Below are 19,166 nucleotides of genomic sequence, written 5' to 3'. Positions count from 1 at the left end.
CTCTCCTGCCAAAGGAAACAAGGAGGAAGGATGATAATAGAGGGGCACAGGAAGGAAGCTTTAGCTAGATAACACTGCCATAAATGGTAGAGGAAAAGTATTTGACACTGTTAGCAAAGTAAAGGCCATATCTAGTTCTGTTAACACATTATAGAGGAGAGATGAGAAGAGCTACTTGAGAGGTGGCTCTATAATGATCCCCAACACAAAAGCAAGATGTATCTTTTCCTTTCTTGCTCTGGTATTCATGAGCTGACGATGCCCTGTTGGTTTAAAACAAGCAGATAATGACCGAAAAAGCAATGTCCCAAAGCAATCTTCACCAAATGCTACTCAGATTTGTGTAGCAATTTTTTTTTGAGGCGATTTTTTTTTTTAAGCTACAGCTAGTGATACAAGAAACAAAATGTAACGTTATACAGGTTGATTTATGAATGTTGTATCATGCACGTATGCATCAAGTGCATACCAATAATGCCTGCAAAACACGAGTCATGGTGTTCCGCGAGGTATCGCTGCAGAGCAGTACTCCTGCGCTGACACATCCAGAGAAAACGTTGGAATCATTCTGTGTGATGCTGATGACAGAGAACCCAAGAAGGATACAGGATATATTTGCGAATAAAACTGAATGCACAGCCTTTAAAGTGTCCAACATCAATCATATACGGATGACATCTTGTTGTTTGGAGGTCGACAATGGAGTAAGTAAACCTGTCTAGGGAATGTTAGCTAGAAAGTAGTCTAGCTAGCTAAGCTAACGACAGTTTTGCTAGCTAGTTAGCTAGCTATTCATATTTACAGTGACTTTAGTTTTCATAGCTAACATTGTTGATAACATTGCCGTTTAAAGTTGCTGGCTGCCTGGCTAATGCAAGTCTTCCAATGTTTTAAAACTCGGAACCTTTTTACGTGCTACCCTTTCGTTTTGTAGGTAACGTTAGCTAACTAGCTAATTGAGATTCTATTAAATTACTAGATAGAGGGCTAATGTCATAAACCCTTGAAGTTCCAGAATGGAGTGATATGGCAGCCATATTGGTCAGGGAGATATCCAAAACAGTCTAAATTGAATAAACGACAGTTGAGGCATACTCCTGATTTTAGTTATGCAGAAAAATAAAAGTAAGGCATGTGATATCAAAAATTGTTTAATAGAATTATTGTCATAGAATTATACGGGTTGTATACCAATTTTTTTGTATAAAACAAAGTCGTCGACTCAGTCACATGACTTCGACTCGAGTCTGACTCAAGTAACAAATTTGATGACTTGATAGAAAAGAAAATGACTCGACTTTGACCTGAGATTCATGAATTAAAATGATCTGGCCAGGTTTTGTCACTCATTTTGTGGCACAGAGTATACGTGGATTGACTTCCACAAGCAGCCAGAGACAGTAGCCGCAGCATCGCCCTTGCAAAAAAACTGCAACAGATTGGCTAGTGAAACGCACACGCGGCACTCTGATTGGACTAGCAAACTGTCAATCATCACAGGTCGGGTGAGCTAGCGAAGCGATTGATGATTTGCTGTGCAACTCTACGATCGAGTGCAGCGCAAACGTCTAATTGTAGGAAGAGACGATTGCCATAATAAATAAATATGCAGCTCCAAAAAAATGTGGTGATCAAGAATATTAACGGTTTACGTTGTAAACTTACCAGCAATGGGGCAACACTTATTATCATAGGCCTACTGGTGTTTTGGTATGTAACAATTGCTTGAACTTGGTAATTTACTTATGAAGCTGGTGTAACAGTATAACTTTAGTACGTCCCCTCGCCCCGACCTCCACCGCGAACCAGGGACCCTCTGCACACATCAACAACAGTCACCCACGAAGCGTCGTTACCCATCGCTCCGTAAAAGCCGCGGCCCTTGCAGAGCAAGGGGCAACACTACTTCTAGGTTTCAGAGCAAGTGACGTAACTGATTGAAACGCTACCCGCGTACCCGCTAACTAGCTAGCCATTTCACATCCGTTACACTGGCATTTGGAATTTGTTGTTAAAATGTATTATTACTGTGGCGAAGACGCACCATAGCTTCCTACGCGGATTTTCACTTGCGCTCTCCAAACTTCTGTCAGTGAAGAACGCTTTTTTTCCGGGTGGGTATAATTTTGTGGAACGTTCCAACAGGAATATGTTCCAACAACTTCGTAAATAACAAGGTTGCCAACAAACAACGCGTACAAAGTTGTATTGCGGCAGAATAAGATACCGGGTAGGGAGTGGGCTATTTCATTAAGTTTTTCACGCACTGCGTTTTATTCCGAAAAATGTATGTCCTCACTCTGGTAGCCTATGGACAAACATTAAGAATAAGTTACGTGGTGAGTTGATGCCTATTCGGAAGCTAGTTAGCTAGGTGAATTGATCATGCTACTTTGTATGCGTTTGTTGGCAACCTTGTACTTTACGAAGTTTTTGTTACAGATTCCTGTTGGAACGTTCTCACAAATTATACCCACCCCGTTTTCCTGTTGTTGAAACGTTTGCTGTTGCTTTCACACGTTGAAATGCATAGGCTCTATGAGGTAAATCTATATTCCATCGAATAGTAAAATGATTGCGAAAGTTTCATAATTCTATCCCCATACCGTTTATTGCAACACGTAGACATTTCTGGTTCTGCTTTGATAAACATACGATCGATACCATTTAATTTAGCCAACCATTAGTTACTCTGCTCTGAGTTGGCGCGATGTGTATATTGCACATGAACGTTCGTAAGACTCATGAGGTAGAAGTTCTGTTTATTTAATTAAATGTATGGTTTCCTTTGTTCATAATTCCCTGGTTATGTCGGAGTTCCATGTATCTGTGGCCTATGTCTCTGTCATGTTTGTTGTGCGTGAACAAATGATTGTTCCATGAATGCATGGTGTTAAAATATCATGAATAATCATTAAGTCTGATTTAAGACGGATGTGGAAATTTCCTTTTACATTTTAGAACCAGTTTATTGGTTGTAATTGACAATTGTATGGTCTTTGGTGCCAAGTGCTTATATAATGTAGGCTTCCTGTTTGAGCTCCTGTTTGATTCGCTTTCCCAGGGGGAGACTGTACAGTCTTGCCCTCTACTTGTGTCTGTTCAGATAGGACAGGTTAAGCCTGATACAGAGGCTATTGCTGGTGTATATTAGGTAAATCTATTTGTATATTTTGTATGATATGGCGCTTTCACCATTGGATCACCAAGACGTGTAAATAGGTCTACACTCTGAGCATGTTGAGTGTCTTCTGCTGATGTCACGCCCTTACGACTGCTGCAAGGTCCCTATTTTACAATTACATCATCAAAATGTGCTGTAGACAAAATAATCAAAAGGTATGTCTGGTAGACTCAATAAATAAAGATTTGTAGTTGAACAAGGCGTATAGTTTATTTTTTACTTGAGACTTGACTTAAACTTGTGACTGTACTTGACTTGCTCTTAGAATGCACGACTTGGACTTGACTCGAGTCTTGACCCGTTATACTTTGGACTCGACTTGAGGCTCATTTTGTGACTTGACACTTGCTTGTGACTCGAATAATAGTGACTTGGTCCCACCTCTGATAAAATTGCTTCTAAAATGCATATAAAATTATAAACTAGTATTTGAGGACATGTTTAGGCTATAAGTCAAAGCAAAAACAGTGACAACCCCCTGAACTTTTAATGGGAGTCTTGCTTGTTTTCAGACAGTGCGGTCGCTCATCTGAGCTGATCCTGCAGCTCTGATGACTGTGCTACGGTTATGTGTCTGTGATAATGCATATTACATGTGTCAATATCTGATCCCTACAAGACATCATAACATGGCATATCAACAATGCCTGAGTACCAATCCTCTGTACCCATATCCAAATGCTTATGGTAGCTCACCTTCATCTATAAAACAGGGAAGATCAACACTCACATGATCAAATACCAAAGCAATAAATGGACTGGATAGAACTGGATAGAAAATAACCACTTTGTCCTTGAGGGAGTGTCAAGTGAGAGCCACCCCCCCCTTTTCTCTTGATGCTTGGCTTGGTGGAACGTAGCCTAGTCCATGTGTCTCTCGTCCTTCTGCTTCTGGTTCATGACTGTTTGCCCATGTGTTGTGTCTTCCACAGATGTTGCCGGTGAGATGGAATATCATGAGAGACCTGCTTCTTTTCGCCAAGCCCGCCTCAACCCCTTTGACCGAGGGGAGGAGGAGGAGGAGGGCGGCCCCCCAGGGGGTAAAACCCACCCTCAAGATGGTGAGTTTGACTGGCGCGTTGGGTAGTAGCCTAGTTCATTAATGGGTCCCAGTATACATGTGAAATAGAATGTGAAATTAATTAACACCAGTGCTGAATGTGATTGCCATGTGATGAGAAGAGAATGCAGAGGCAGATTCTGTGTGTTTTGCTCATCTCAGCAAAGGCCTGGAGAATGGATGGGCCGACAACCTGATGACACTGCAGCAGTCTCTTATTGAAGATGGAGTAGTGCAGTAGCCTGGTGGGAAGTCAGTTCATGTTGTCTATGCAGCCAGTCTGCATCTGAAAGTTTAGAGCTGCAACCTGTACGTACCAGAGCAAGCTTTGTCTGCAGAACTATAGTCTGCAAGAGATGGAACAATCTATACATTTTGAAATGATGTGACTGACTGTACAGCTGAACAACAGCATAGACTGAAAGAGGAAGAAGGTTGCTGTTTTTTTCCATCTCTGTTGCTTAATATCTGATTTAGTACCACTCTTGCAACAGCGTCCTAACCATTATGAGCTCATCAACAACATCAACTGACCCTGGATCTGTAGTTGTGGGCCAAAAGTAATGAGAGGAACTGAGACAGGAGCATTAGGTGGGACTGTGGTTCAGAACGATTCCTGTAATCATATGCCTACACTTAGCTCAGTTCACTAGAACACTGTCTAGGCTTCAGCTGCATCTGTCTGCCTCCAGCTCTCTCTGGCAGCCAGCGACTCAGGATATCTTGTCTCTCACCACCATGATGTCATCTGAGGTGTATGCAGGTACAAACAATATGCAGGCCTAGATGGGCAGATTAGCTATGGGTTTACTTGACACAGGCTAACTTGAGACTCCTACCTGCTGAATGTTGTTTATTTGTAATGATATGTTCTGGCTTTAGGTCTATCTGATGAACTAGTCAGTTGTGAGACACCCAAAATGCTTCTTGCCGGGGGTAGACATCTGTTTGTGGTCCAAGCTAACTGTTGATGTAATTGCAAATGTCATGTAGCATCTCTGTATTTTCATAATATATATATATATTTTTTTTGATGATGATAGGAGGGGAATCTTGTCCCTCTGGATCTTTAGGCCAAATTGATACGTTTCTTACTGTGTTGAGGCGTCTGTTAAAAAGTAAAAGCTTTGGGAAGCAGATTTTTATCAGGAAGTGGTCTTTGGTGATGTAGAAGCTTAGAGCTTCAAAGAGGTTAGCCCTCAGCCAATATCTGGTACTGTGTACCCTGGCACAAAACCACACAAAATGGCTTAAAGCCTCTCTCTGGTTCCTCTAAGGCTTTAAATATTTTAGCAGTTTACATGCCCCCAGGCCTACCAGCACTCCCTTTGATTTAATGACTGAAGAGCTGAACTGTGTATGCTCTGGTGCTGAAGTTGGGAGCCGAGCTAAACCAAGGAGAACTTTCTTTATCAGATTGTCAGAATGCTTTGATCTGTGTGATTAGTCCTGATAATACAGAAACACACATTTGAATTGGTGTCAGAGAATAAAGCTTCTATCTGGCATGACGTGCCTTTGTACTATAATTCTAAGTTCTTTGTTGTCAAACCCTTTAACGAAGTAGCATAAACGTATCCCAAATAATTTTACGAAGAAGAATAAGATTATTGCAAATCAGGGACGATAGCCTTTGTTAAATCCAATAGGTGAGGTGGAAATTGGAGCGTAAACTGATGTCTGGCCCACATCCATACCCACATCCGTACAGTGGGACTGTTAGTCATATCTGCCTGTTAATCTTGAGGCTGTATAGCCTTAAGTCTGTTACCTAGCGACCTTTAGCACTTCAAAGGCAGTAGTCCTTCCCTGTTTCCCTCTGGTTTTAAACAGGGCACGTATTTGTATAAAAACAGTATCTTGTGACTGCTTTATCCACTCAGAGGGTGAAACTCCTTTTAGACAAATGTGTGTTCTGTAAAAGGTTTGTGTGTGTGTGCGTGCATGCAAGAGAGAGAGAACAATGCTTACAAGTACTTCTTGTCTGTCTTTCCTCAGAGCTGAGACCTGAGCTCTTCTCTGAGAGCCGAAGCCAGAGTTTGGACCGAGCCATGAACCTGGGACTGGCAGAGGACCACTTCTCTCGACCTGTCGTAAGGACAATCCTTATACGGCCATTTTGGATGTTGGTGAACCACTGACCAGTCGGTGTGGTTGCATGAAAAGTAATTCTTAGTGAAAACACGACTGTGATGGATACATTTGTCTATGTGCAGTTTAAATGGCAATCAGTATGTGTTAATGTGAGATTTGGTGCCCATGTCTGCCCATGCATGGACTTATGTGTGTTTGTGTGTTTTTACTGTATGTCCCCGTGCAGGGCTCGTTTGTAGCGTTGGACATTGAGCAGCTGAAGATGGCCATAGAGGAGTGTAAGAGATTAATCCTGGAGCTGCCTGAGCATTCCGAGAGACAGAAGGACACTGTGGTCAAACTCATCCACCTACGCCTCAAACTACAGGAGCTCAAGGTAAGACCAGAGGAGAGGGGAGGCTGGAGGGAAGTATTGAAATACCCAGAGGCCATGAGTTAAGGGGGTAAGAAATTAGTCATGGGAGGTAGATGGCAAGAAGGTAGTCATATCTACGTAGAAGAGTCGACCAACTTAAAAAAATATATATATGTTTTCAGAGCACTTACTTGTGAACTGTGTATGCACTGTGTATGCATGAAAACCATTCACAAATCATTCACTACCTCTTGAAATGTCAATACAATATTAGTGTGTAACATACAGTGCCTTCAGAAAGTGGTCACACCCCTTGACTTTTTCCACATTTTGTTGTTTTACAGCCTAAATTTTAAATGTATTAAGTTGAGATGTTGTGTCATTGGCCTACACACAATAACCCATAATGTCAAAGTGGAATTATGTTTTTAGAAATGTTTACAAATTAATTAAAAATGAAAAGCTGAAATGTCTTGAGTAAATAAGTATTCAACCCCTTTGTTATGGCAAGCCTAAATAAGTTCAGGAGTAAACATTTGCTTAACAAGTCACATAAGTTGCATGGACTCAATAATAGTGTGCAATAATCATGTTAAAAAAACAGACATTGAAATATCCCTTTGAGCATGGTAAACTTATTAATTACACTTTGGATGGCATATCAATACACTCAGTCACTACAATGATACAGTCGCCCTTCCTATCTCTGTTGCCGGAGAGAAAGGAGACTGCTCAGCAATTTCACCATTAGGCTAATGGTGAATTTAAAACAGTTACAGAGTTTAAAGGCTGTGATAGGAGTAAACTGAAGATGGATCAACAACATTGTAGATACTCTACAATACAAACCTAAATGCCAGAGTGAAAAGAAGGATGCCTGTACGGAATAAGAATATTCCAAAACATGCATCCTGTTTGCAATAAGGCACTAAAGTAAAACTGCAAAAAATGTGGCAAAGAAATTAACTTCATGTCCTGAATACAAAGTGTTATGTTTGGGGCAAACACAACACATCACTGCATACCACTCTATATATTTTCAATCATGGTGGTGGCTGCATCATGTTATGGGTATGCTTGTCATCGGCAAGGACTAGTGAGTTTTATTTAGGATAAAAAGAAACGGTATAGAGCTTAAGCACAGGCAAAATCCTAAAGGAAAACCTGGTTGTCTGCTTTCCAACAGACTCTGGGAGACAAATTCACCTTTCAGCAGGATAATAACCTAACACACAAGGCTAAATATACACTGGAGTTGCTTACCAAGATGACATTGAATGTTCCTGAGTGGCCTGGTTAGTTTTGACTTAAATCAGCTTGAAAATCTATGGCAAGGTTCGAAAATGGCTGTCTAGAGATGATCAACAACCAACTTTATAGAGCTTGAAGAATTTGAAAAAGATTGTACAATCCAGGTTGCAAAGTGCTTAGACTTACCCAAAAAGACTCACAGCTGTAATCACTGCAAAAGGTGATTCTAACATGTATTGACTCAGGGGTCTGAATACCTATGTAAATGAGATATTTCTGTATTTCGTTTTCAATATATTTGCAAAACTTTGTAAAAACACGTTTTCACTTTGTCATTATGGGGTATTGTCTTTAGATGGGTGAGAGAGGAGAAATACATTTTATAGGTTTTTCATTCAGGCTGTTAACAACAAAATGTGGAATAAGTTGAGGGATATGAATACCTTCTGAAGGCACTGCAAGTCTTGTTTTGGTCTTCATGTCCATGTTTCCTCATTTTATGTCAGACTCTCTCTGTGGTTGTGTCACATCTAACTTAAAAAAGAACATGTGAAACCACCCCTTATAGCTCATGCAGTGTCTGGATTCTGCTGGGATTGCCTGAATTGTTTTAAATATGGGTTGTTTTGGTGTCATTCACACACTGAGAATGAGTGGGTTGAAAGTGCTGCAGTGAACTCGTCCAGTTGATTAATAACAGAGACTGTAGTGTAGGCCTCTGACACAATGCTGTGTTGCGTTCTGATTGGCTCTGCTCCTTGTCACTCAACAGGACCCTGAAGAGGATGAGCCAAACCTGAGGGTGCTATTGGAGCATCGTTTCTCCAAGGAGAAGAGCAAGAGTGTGAAACAGACGTGTGACAAGTGCAGCACTATCATCTGGGGCCTCATCCAGACCTGGTACACTTGCACAGGTAACAGTGCGTTAAAACTAAGCCAAAAATGTTCTCAGTGGTAAAACCTCATGGACACTGAACTGTTACAGCTGTATGGTTGAACTTGGGTAAATATATAAAAGAGAGAGCATTGCTAAGCAACCAAAACTGAATAGTGCTCAGTTGCTAGGCAACACTGCCCTCCTGAGGCCTTCTATTGGTCGACGTTGGCCCTGATGAATTAATTGAGTTGGAGAGAAAAATTTAATGAATTGGTGTACTGTATGGCCAACTTTCTCTCCAAAATCTTAAGTCATATATTGAATTTTAAAACAGTAGTTAGCTGTTGACTAATCTCTGTCTCCCTGTTCCTCTCGCAGGTTGTTACTACCGATGCCATAGCAAGTGCTTGAAACTCATCAACAAGCCCTGTGTGAGGTCAAAGGTCAGCCACCAGTCGGAGTACGAGCTCAGCATCTGCCCAGAGATCGGGCTGGACCGGCAGGACTACCGCTGTGCCGAGTGTCGCACGCCTGTGTCACTAAGTGAGTGTTCAGCCTTTATGAGACCGACTTGATAGCCAATTAGCAGTCAGCACAAATTGAAATATATAGGCATGATGTCTATGGACCCTTGTTGTATTAATAACACAATCACAGTTATAAAAGCAATGCCTAACCTCTGGGTCAATGGCCTTTAGGGCTGTGTGGACATTCTTCTCCTCTCACAGACTAATGTGACTAAACCTACTGTACTGTACAAGATAAAGCTGGAGCACAATAAATGTTAGTGTTCCTCTGTGGGGATCTAAAGAGATTTAGCTAGAGCACTTAGGACTTCTCAGCTATGCTGAGTTGTAGTATCTCATTAAGCATTTAATTATGTTGTGGTTAGGAAAATATTTGTTCTGTAATGTGTTGTGTGACAGTGTTAGATGCTTGATCAGTGAGTTGTGTGTGACTGTGAGAGTTGTCTCTGAGACAGTTACGTCAGTGAGAGTTGTGTGGCGTGGTGTTATAATTGCTCACGGAGCCCCATGCTGCACTGTGTTGTCCTGTAGGGGGCGTGCCCAGCGAGGCCAGGCAGTGTGACTATACGGGCCAGTACTACTGCAGCACCTGCCACTGGAATGACACCGCTGTCATCCCTGCACGCGTCCTCCACAACTGGGAGTTTGAGCCACGCAAGGTACCAAAGAGAGAGATGCTAATAGCGCACTGTTTTTCCTTATCAATAAAGATTTGTTTACACAGCGAGGCACTTCAACAAACTCTACATTATATTACATGATGTTTACACAACCAGGAACTTCAACAAACTCTATATTATATTACATGATGTTTACACAACCAGGAACTTCAACAAACTCTACCTTATATTACATGATGTTTACACAACCAGGAACTTCAACAAACTCTACATTATATTACATGATGTTTACACAACCAGGAACTTCAACAAACTCTATATTATATTACATGATGTTTACACAACCAGGAACTTCAACAAACTCTATATTATATTACATGATGTTTACACAACCAGGAACTTCAACAAACTCTACATTATATTACATGATGTTTACACAACCAGGAGCTTCAACAAACTCTACATTATATTACATGATGTTTACACAGCGAGGCACTTCAACAAACTCTACATTATATTACTTGATGTTTACACAACCAGGAACTTCAACAAACTCTATATTATATTACATGATGTTTACACAGCGAGGCACTTCAACAAACTCTACATTATATTACATGATGTTTACACAACCAGGAACTTCAACAAACTCTATATTATATTACGTGATGTTTACACAACCAGGAACTTCAACAAACTCTACATTATATTACATGATGTTTACACAACCAGGAGCTTCAACAAACTCTACCTTATATTACATGATGTTTACACAACCAGGAACTTCAACAAACTCTATATTACATGATGTTTACACAACCAGGAACTTCAACAAACTCTATATTACATGATGTTTACACAACCAGGAACTTCAACAAACTCTACATTATATTACATGATGTTTACACAACCAGGAACTTCAACAAACTCTATATTATATTACATGATGTTTACACAACCAGGAACTTCAACAAACTCTATATTATATTACATGATGTTTACACAACCAGGAACTTCAACAAACTCTACATTATATTACATGATGTTTACACAACCAGGAACTTCAACAAACTCTACATTATATTACATGATGTTTACACAACCAGGAACTTCAACAAACTCTATATTATATTACATGATGTTTACACAACCAGGAACTTCAACAAACTCTACATTATATTACATGATGTTTACACAACCAGGAACTTCAACAAACTCTACATTATATTACATGATGTTTACACAACCAGGAACTTCAACAAACTCTATATTATATTACGTGATGTTTACACAACCAGGAACTTCAACAAACTCTACATTATATTACATGATGTTTACACAACCAGGAGCTTCAACAAACTCTACCTTATATTACATGATGTTTACACAACCAGGAACTTCAACAAACTCTATATTACATGATGTTTACACAACCAGGAACTTCAACAAACTCTACCTTATATTACATGATGTTTACACAACCAGGAGCTTCAACAAACTCTACCTTTTATTACATGATGTTTACACAACCAGGAACTTCAACAAACTCTACCTTATATTACATGATGTTTACACAACCAGGAACTTCAACAAACTCTACCTTATATTACATGATGTTTACACAACCAGGAACTTCAACAAACTCTATATTATATTACATGATGTTTACACAACCAGGAACTTCAACAAACTCTACATTATATTACATGATGTTTACACAACCAGGAACTTCAACAAACTCTACATTATATTACATGATGTTTACACAACCAGGAACTTCAACAAACTCTACCTTTTATTACATGATGTTTACACAACCAGGAACTTCAACAAACTCTACATTATATTACATGATGTTTACACAACCAGGAACTTCAACAAACTCTACATTATATTACATGATGAGCAGCTGGTAAGAGAATGCACCGCTGTTTCCTTTAGTGACCGTGTAATGGATAAAAATCACTAAAGAACCAGGCCTGAAGCCAGGAATAATAATGATCCTATGATGTTGAGAGCATAGAACTCTATCACAGTGTATCACATGGAGACAGAACACATTAAAACACTATTGTGTTTTCTTATCGTCTGTGTTTGACTATTTGCATTCTGTGTAGTTCTATCTCTAACAGTGTATCCCCTGCGCTCTGGTCAGGTATGTCGTTCCTCCATGCGTTACCTGGCCCTGATGTTACCTCGGCCTGTATTGAAACTGAGGGAGGTCAACCCACTGCTCTTCAACTTTGTGGAGGAACTAGTGGAGATCAGGGTAGGTGACATATCAGCAACAGGGACTTTTTGTGCCATAAATTCATTAAAATGTGTTTTTGTCTTTTTGTACAGTTTTTGGTTTGCCCTCTATTTCCACTCCATAAACTGGGATGAAGTCTGGGTTTGCTATAGAACTTGTTTTGGGAGCTCTTCCATGTCTGTACTATCACACAGTAGACCAGGCTTTTGTTTTCAGGAGATTCTCACCAGTCAGCAGTTCTATTTGTGCCAGTGTGTTTTGTGGTGAGGGATTAGAATACTGAGGCAGATAGACAGCTGTTTCTGTCATTGGGGAGATTGTCAGGCCAGAGAAGGAAAGACACTTGCTTATGGTATATAAAAAATTTGTTCCATGAAATTAGAAATATGGGGTGGGGGGCACATTCAAAAGCGATTTCCCAAAGAACATGTCTGACATTGGCCCATGGAATCAGGGTGTGACTGATGTCTTGTGTGTGAATGTGTTCCTCCCTGAAGAAGCTCCGTCAGGACATCCTACGGATGAAGCCCTACTTCATCACCTGTAAGGAGGCCATGGAGGCACGGCTGCTACTGCAGGTCAGCAACATCCCCGCAATATCAACACATCATCACAACATCATCCCAACACCCCTACGACATCTTCACCACAGCCATAATATCACATAAATATCACATTCCAATCTCTGTATAAAGGACATAGCATTTGCGTCCAGTGCCTTGCATAAGGGTCTTGCAGCAGTATTGTTAAACAACCCAGAGGAACACATTTTTGCTGAGGTCATGGCTGATAGAATGTGCTGCAACAACGCCACCCTCTGGCCTTTTATTAATAACATACTGATATAAGAATCAAATCAAGTTTAAATTATCACATGCTTCGTAAACAACAGATCTAGACTAAGTAAAATGCTTACTTACGGGCCCTTCCCAGCAATGCAGAATACAATAAAGAAAAACATTTATATATATATATCTACACACTACCGGTCAAAAATTTTAGAACCCCTACTCATTCAAGGTTTTTCTTTATTTTTACTTTTTTCTACATTGTAGAATAATAGTGAAGACATCAAAACTATGAAATAGTACATATGGAATCATGTAGTAATCAAAGTGTTATATAAAATTGTTCAAATAGCCACCCTTTACCTTGATGATAACTTTGCACACTCTTGGCATTCTCTCAACCACCTTCACCTGGAATGCTTATCCAACAGTCTTGAAGGAGTTCCACATATGCTGAGCATTTGTTGGCTGCTTTTCCTTCAGTCTGCGGTCCGACTCATCCCTAACCAGCTCAATTTGGTTGAGGTCGGGGGGGATTGTGGGGGCCAGGTCATCTGATGCAGCACTCCATCACTCTAATTATTGGTCAAATAGTCCTTACACAGCCTGAAGGGTCATTGTCCTGTTGAAAAACAAATGATCGTCTCACTAAGCCCAAACCAGATGGGATTGTGTATCGCTGCAGAATGCTGTGGTATCCATGCTGGTTAAGTGTGCCTTGAATTCTAAACAAATCACAGACCGTGTCACCAGCAAAGCACCTCCTCCTCCTCCATGGTTTACGGTGGGAAATGCACATGCGGAGATCATCCGTTCACCCACACCACGTTTCACAAAGACACGGCGGTTGGCACCAATAATCTCCAATTTGGACTCATCAGACCAAAGGACACATTTTTACCGGTCTAATGTCCATTGGTTGTGTTTCTTGGCCCAAGAAAGTCTCTTCTTTTTGGTGTCCTTTAGTAGTGGTTTGTTTGTCGAAATTCGACCATGAAGGCCTGATTCACACAGTCTCCTCTGAACAGTTGATGTTGAGGTGTGTCCGTTACTTGAACACTGTGAAGCATTTATTTGGGCTGGTAACTCTAATGAACTTATCCTCAGTGTCTTCCATTCCTGTGGCGGTCCACATGAGAGCCAGTTTCATCATAGCGCTTGATGGTTTTTGCGACTGCACTTGAAGAAACTTTCAAAGTTCTTAAAATGTTCTGTATTGACTGCCCTTCATGTCTTAAAGTAATGATGAACTGTCATTTCTCTTTGCTTATTTGAGCTGTTCTTGCCATCATATGGACTATTTTCTGTGTACCCCCCTACCTTGTCACAACACAACTGATTGGCTCAAGCGCATTAAGAAGGAAATAAATTCCACAAATTAACTTTTAACAAGGCACACCTGTTAATAGAAATGCATTCCAGGTGACTACCTCATGAAGCTGGTTTAGAGAATGCCAAGGGTGTGCAAAGCTGTCATCAAGGCAAATGGTGGCTATTTGAAGAATCTCAAATATAGAATATATTTTGATTTGTTTAACACTTTTTTGGTTACTACATGATTCCATATGTGTTATTTCATAGTTTTGATGTCTTCACTATTCTTCTACAATGTAGACAATATAAAAAAATATTTAAAAAACCTTGAATAAGTAGGTGTGTCCAAACTTTTGACCGGTAATGTACATGTTTATAATAATAGAAAAAAACTATTAACACAAGGAATAAGTACATGATGAGCAATGATAGATTGGCTATAAATACTGAACAAAAAGTGTTGGTCCCATGTTTCATGAGCTGAAATAAAAGATCCCAGAAATTGTCCATGTGCACAAAAAGTGTATTTCTCTCAAATGCTTTGCACAAATGTGTTAATGAGTATTTCTCTTTTGCCAAGTTAATCCATCCACCTGACCGGTGTGGCATTATTAAGAAGCTGATTATTACACAGGTGCACCTTGTGCTGGAGGTGATAAAAGTCCACTTTAAAATGTGCAGTTTTGTCACAAAACACAATGCCACAAATGTCTCAAGTTTTGAGGGAGTGTACAATTGGTATGCTGACAGCAGGAATGTCACCCCAGAGCTGTTGCCAGAGAATTTAATGTTAATTTCTCTACCATAAGCCATCATTTTAGAGAATATGTCCAACTGGCCTCACAACTGCAAACCACATGTAACTACGCCAGCCCAGGACCTCCACCTGCGTGATCATCTGAGACCAGCCATCCAAACAACTGATGAAACTGTGGGTTTGCACAACCGGAGCATTTCTGCACTAACTCTCATAAACCATCTCAGGGAAGCTCATCTGCGTGATCGACGTCCTCACCAGGGTCTTGACCTGATTGCAGTTTGGCATCGTAACCGACTTCGATAGCCACTGGCACGCTGGAGAAGTGTGCTCTTCACAGATGATTCCCGGTTTCAACTATACCGGGTAGATGGCAGACAGGCCCCCTGCCGAGGCCCTAGCCCTCACCCTCACCCTCTGATCCAACAGGTCCCAGACGTGCTCAATGGTATTGAGATCCAGGCTCTTCGCTGGCCATGGCAGAACACTGACATTCCTGTTTTGCAGGAAATCACGCACAGAATGAGCAGTATGGCTGGTGGCATTGTCATGCTGGAGGGTCATGTCAGGATGAGCCTGCAGGAAGAGTACCACATAAGGGAGGAGGATGTCTTCCCTGTAACGCACAGCGTTGAGATTGCCTGCAATGACAACAAGCTCAGTCCGATGATGCTGTGACACACCGCCCCAGAACGTGACGACCCTCCACCTCCAAATCGATCCCGCTCCAGAGTATAGGCCTCGGTGTAACGCTCATTTCTTCGAAGATTAACACGGATCCGACCATCACCCCTGGTGAGATAAACCGTGAATCGTCAGTGAAGAGGACTTTTTGCCAGTCCTGTCTGCTCCAGTGATGGTGGGTTTGTGCCCATAGTTGCCGGTGATGTCTAGTGAGGACCTGCCTTACAACAGGCCTACAAGCCCTCAGTCCAGCCTCTCTCAGCCTATTGCGGACAGTCTGAGCACTGATGGAGGGATTGTGCGTTCCTGGTGTAACTCAGGCAGTTGTTGCTATCCTGTACCTGTCCCGCAGGTGTGATGTTCGGATGTACCGATCCTGTGCAGGTGTTGTTACACGTGGTCTGCCACTGCGAGGACGATCATCTGTCCGTCTTGTCTCCCTGTAGTGCTGTCTTAGGCGTCTCACAGTACGGACATTGCAATTTATTGCCCTGGCCATATCTGCAGTCCTCATGCCTCCTTGCAGCATGCCTAAGGCACGTTCACGCAGATGTACAGGGACCCTGGGCATCTTTCTTTCAGTGTTTTTCAGAGTCAGTAGAAAGGCCTCTTTAGTGTCCTAAGTTTTCAGAACTGTGACCTTAATTGCCTACCGTCTGTAATCTGCTAGTGTCTTAATCACCGTTCCACAGGTGCATGTTCATTAATTGTTTATGGTTCATTGAGCAAGAATGGGAAGTGGTGTTTAAACCCTTTACAATGAAGATCTGTGAAGTAATTTGGATTTTTACAAATGACCTTTGAAAGACAGGGTCCTGAAAAAGGGACATTTTTTTGTTGTTGCTGAGTTTAGGTTGGGGTAATGGTCTTGGTAATGCTAGGCCACATATAAATGTCAATATGCAAGTTATGTGAGTTAATGTGTGACCTCGACGTTACACAGCTACTGTACATTTTGACATGCATACAGTCGTATGTAGGCTTAGTTGTAAGCAGTTATGGTATATGATACATACAGCACCAGAGGGGATTATTCTAGTTCATATGCAAATGTAAAAAAAAAAAAAAAAAAGTGTTTAGAAAATATTGGCTTAAGTAAGGGTTTGTTTTTACAGTGAAAGGGGCTCAAATTTCAGGCAAGGCTTTTAGTTATTACATTCTGTTAATTAACATTCAGTTGGTTTAGTCAGTTAACATAATTTAATGGATATGGAAATGTTTCAGTTCCCTCTGTCTCTCTATATATTTGAATCTCCCTTCCCCTCTTAGCTCCACGATCGCCAGCACTTTGTGGAGAACAATGACATGTACTCGCTGCAGGATTTGATTGACATCTCCAGTGGCAGACTCAGCTGCTCTCTCACAGAGATCCACACTACCTTTGCCAAGCACATCAAACTGGACTGTGACGTGAGTTGTATACAGTACTTGTCTGTCACAAAGGTGAGGAAGAACCCGACTCATTCTGGGGAGAAAACCAATGGAGCAGGCAGATGTTTTGCTGTAGAGACCTGTGATACTGACCTGTGCCCTGTCTTTTGCCCTCTCCAGCGGTGCCAAGCCAAAGGCTTTGTGTGTGAGCTGTGTAAGGAGGGAGACATCCTGTTTCCGTTTGACAGCCACACCTCAGTGTGCCACGACTGCTCTGCTGTCTTCCACAGGTCAGTTCCTTATCTGTGGACACCAGAGGAGGCTGTTGGGAGGAGCTATAGGAAGACGAGCCCATTGTAATGAATGGAATAAATAAAACGGTATCAAACACATCATACATATGGAAACCACATGTTCGACTCTGCACTTATTCCATTCCAGCCATTACATTGAGCCATTCCTCCTATAGCGCCTCCCACCAGCCTCCAATGGCAGACACATTTATAAGACATATGTAGTGTTCATGTATAATATCAGTGATTGGTTGACACTTGGCTATTTCCTGTGTGCTGTTTCTCTTTAGGGACTGTTTCTATGACAATTCCACAACTTGCCCGAAATGTGCCCGGATGACCGAACGCAAGCACGATGATCCGCCGTATCTGAAAGACACGTAGCCCTGTCGATCTAACCCTGTCACTGTGACTGGCAACCTGTGGGAGTGGCCATGGCGATTTTTCTTATGTTGAGGACCATCAATACATTTTTATGACACACACATGACTAGCTTTCCCTCTTGCTCTCTCTCTGTTGTTTTGTGGGGATGTTGTTAAGTTACTTTGTTCCAGTTCAGTGGACTACGGAAGATGGTAGCAGGATACTAGAGTTTTATATGATCCGGTAATGAAGTGTTATACTCTGAGACTGGCTGCATTGTATAGCCCACAGAAACGCACCCTGAGCACTAAACCAATGTTGTACAGTATGTGTGTTACTGTGTGAGAGTACTGTATGGGCATCATGTTGCAGGCATGAATTGCAATGTGGGTCACATAACTGTCTTTACCTCTTAACAATCTAATATCTTTAACTACCCTGAAGTAGGTGTTAAATTCCAAATTCATCTTAACAAATCAATTTAACAAAATTACCATTCACCTACAGGCCTTAACTGGCATTGATAACAAGAGCCAGGTATTTCTAGTGAGGTTAGGTCATAGCTCTTCAAGACTTCCTCCCTAAGGGCATGAGGTATTTCACCCCCCTGTTGTGAAACAATGTGTTACGTGATGGACAATGACACTAAAATTGGTTTTGATTATTTGTTTGAACACCACAAAATGATCTGCCTGAAACACTTAAGAGAACATGTGGTGTGTATGTTATGTCTTAGGGAACTTTAATGCAGTACCTTTTTACAGTAGAATTATTGGGCAGTCATGTAAACAATGTCAAGAGGGTAAAGTCAAGGAGAGCTCATTATGATGTGCTGATTAACTATATCTTAAGTTGACATTGTGTGCTGAAATGTTTGGAATTCTAATTGAACACTGTGTGCATTTACCCATTGATCAAGTCATCTATTTAACAGTATTGTTGTGGGGTGTTTTGCAGCCCGCCTCAAAGTATGGCACATTCTTTGAGCTGACGAATGATACTTCTGTACACATGAGCGTGTAAATGTTTATGTTGACAAAAAATTATTTGTTTTAAAATAATGTGTGTTTGGCTGTGTTATGTATTTCTCTACATAATGATCTTGATAACATGCAAGTGTAATGTTCCATGTGTTAGTGAAAATCCAGATATAAACATGAATTGTAAGGTCATGTGACATTAAGCATGAATAATGTATTCATAAATTCTGTTGTGAGGAGTGTTTTAGCTGACACTGTGGCAGCCTTTGCCAATGTAGCCCTTAGCTCCAGGCCTGTGGCAGAGGGTAATGCAAATATTACTATGTACCGTGGCCATACTAAATGCTGTTTTGAACAGTGTACCAACAGTAAACTGCATTTTTTTTTAAACTGCTG

The 19,166-nt window shown here is 41.0% G+C and overlaps 1 protein-coding gene across 4 annotated transcripts; it reads left to right on the top strand.

Moving 5' to 3' along the window:
• The first annotated feature begins 482 nt into the window (after positions 1-482).
• LOC129834737 (differentially expressed in FDCP 8 homolog) lies at positions 483-19,160 on the top strand. Of its 4 annotated transcripts, none has more exons than XM_055899981.1 (12): positions 483-704; positions 4,117-4,245; positions 6,243-6,337; positions 6,565-6,714; positions 8,717-8,858; positions 9,200-9,364; positions 9,880-10,007; positions 12,124-12,237; positions 12,717-12,797; positions 17,032-17,172; positions 17,314-17,423; positions 17,717-19,160. In XM_055899981.1, the coding sequence occupies exons 2-12, from the start codon at positions 4,131-4,133 to the stop codon at positions 17,808-17,810; spliced, it is 1,335 nt and encodes a 444-aa protein (XP_055755956.1). In that variant the 5' UTR covers positions 483-704; positions 4,117-4,130; the 3' UTR covers positions 17,811-19,160. The 4 variants fall into 4 exon arrangements, with proteins under 4 accessions (XP_055755956.1, XP_055755957.1, XP_055755958.1 ...); XM_055899982.1 differs by lacking the exon at positions 483-704 and adding an exon at positions 1,974-2,543; XM_055899983.1 differs by lacking the exons at positions 483-704; positions 4,117-4,245 and adding an exon at positions 4,893-5,007.
• The last annotated feature ends 6 nt before the right edge of the window (positions 19,161-19,166 follow it).

This window comes from Salvelinus fontinalis, chromosome 35 (genome assembly GCF_029448725.1).
Source record: "Salvelinus fontinalis isolate EN_2023a chromosome 35, ASM2944872v1, whole genome shotgun sequence".
Taxonomy (NCBI): domain Eukaryota; kingdom Metazoa; phylum Chordata; class Actinopteri; order Salmoniformes; family Salmonidae; genus Salvelinus; species Salvelinus fontinalis.
Note: the sequence above shows the minus strand (reverse complement) of the source record. Positions and strands in the feature narration are given on the sequence as shown.

Coding starts and splice junctions, on each gene's coding strand:
- LOC129834737 (XM_055899981.1), top strand. CDS start 4,131: ATGGAATATCATGAGAGACCTGCTTCTTTTCGCCAAGCCCGCCTCAAC. Junction 4,246..6,242: donor TAAAACCCACCCTCAAGATG/GTGAGTTTGACT, acceptor GTCTTTCCTCAG/AGCTGAGACCTGAGCTCTTC. Junction 9,365..9,879: donor TCGCACGCCTGTGTCACTAA/GTGAGTGTTCAG, acceptor GTTGTCCTGTAG/GGGGCGTGCCCAGCGAGGCC.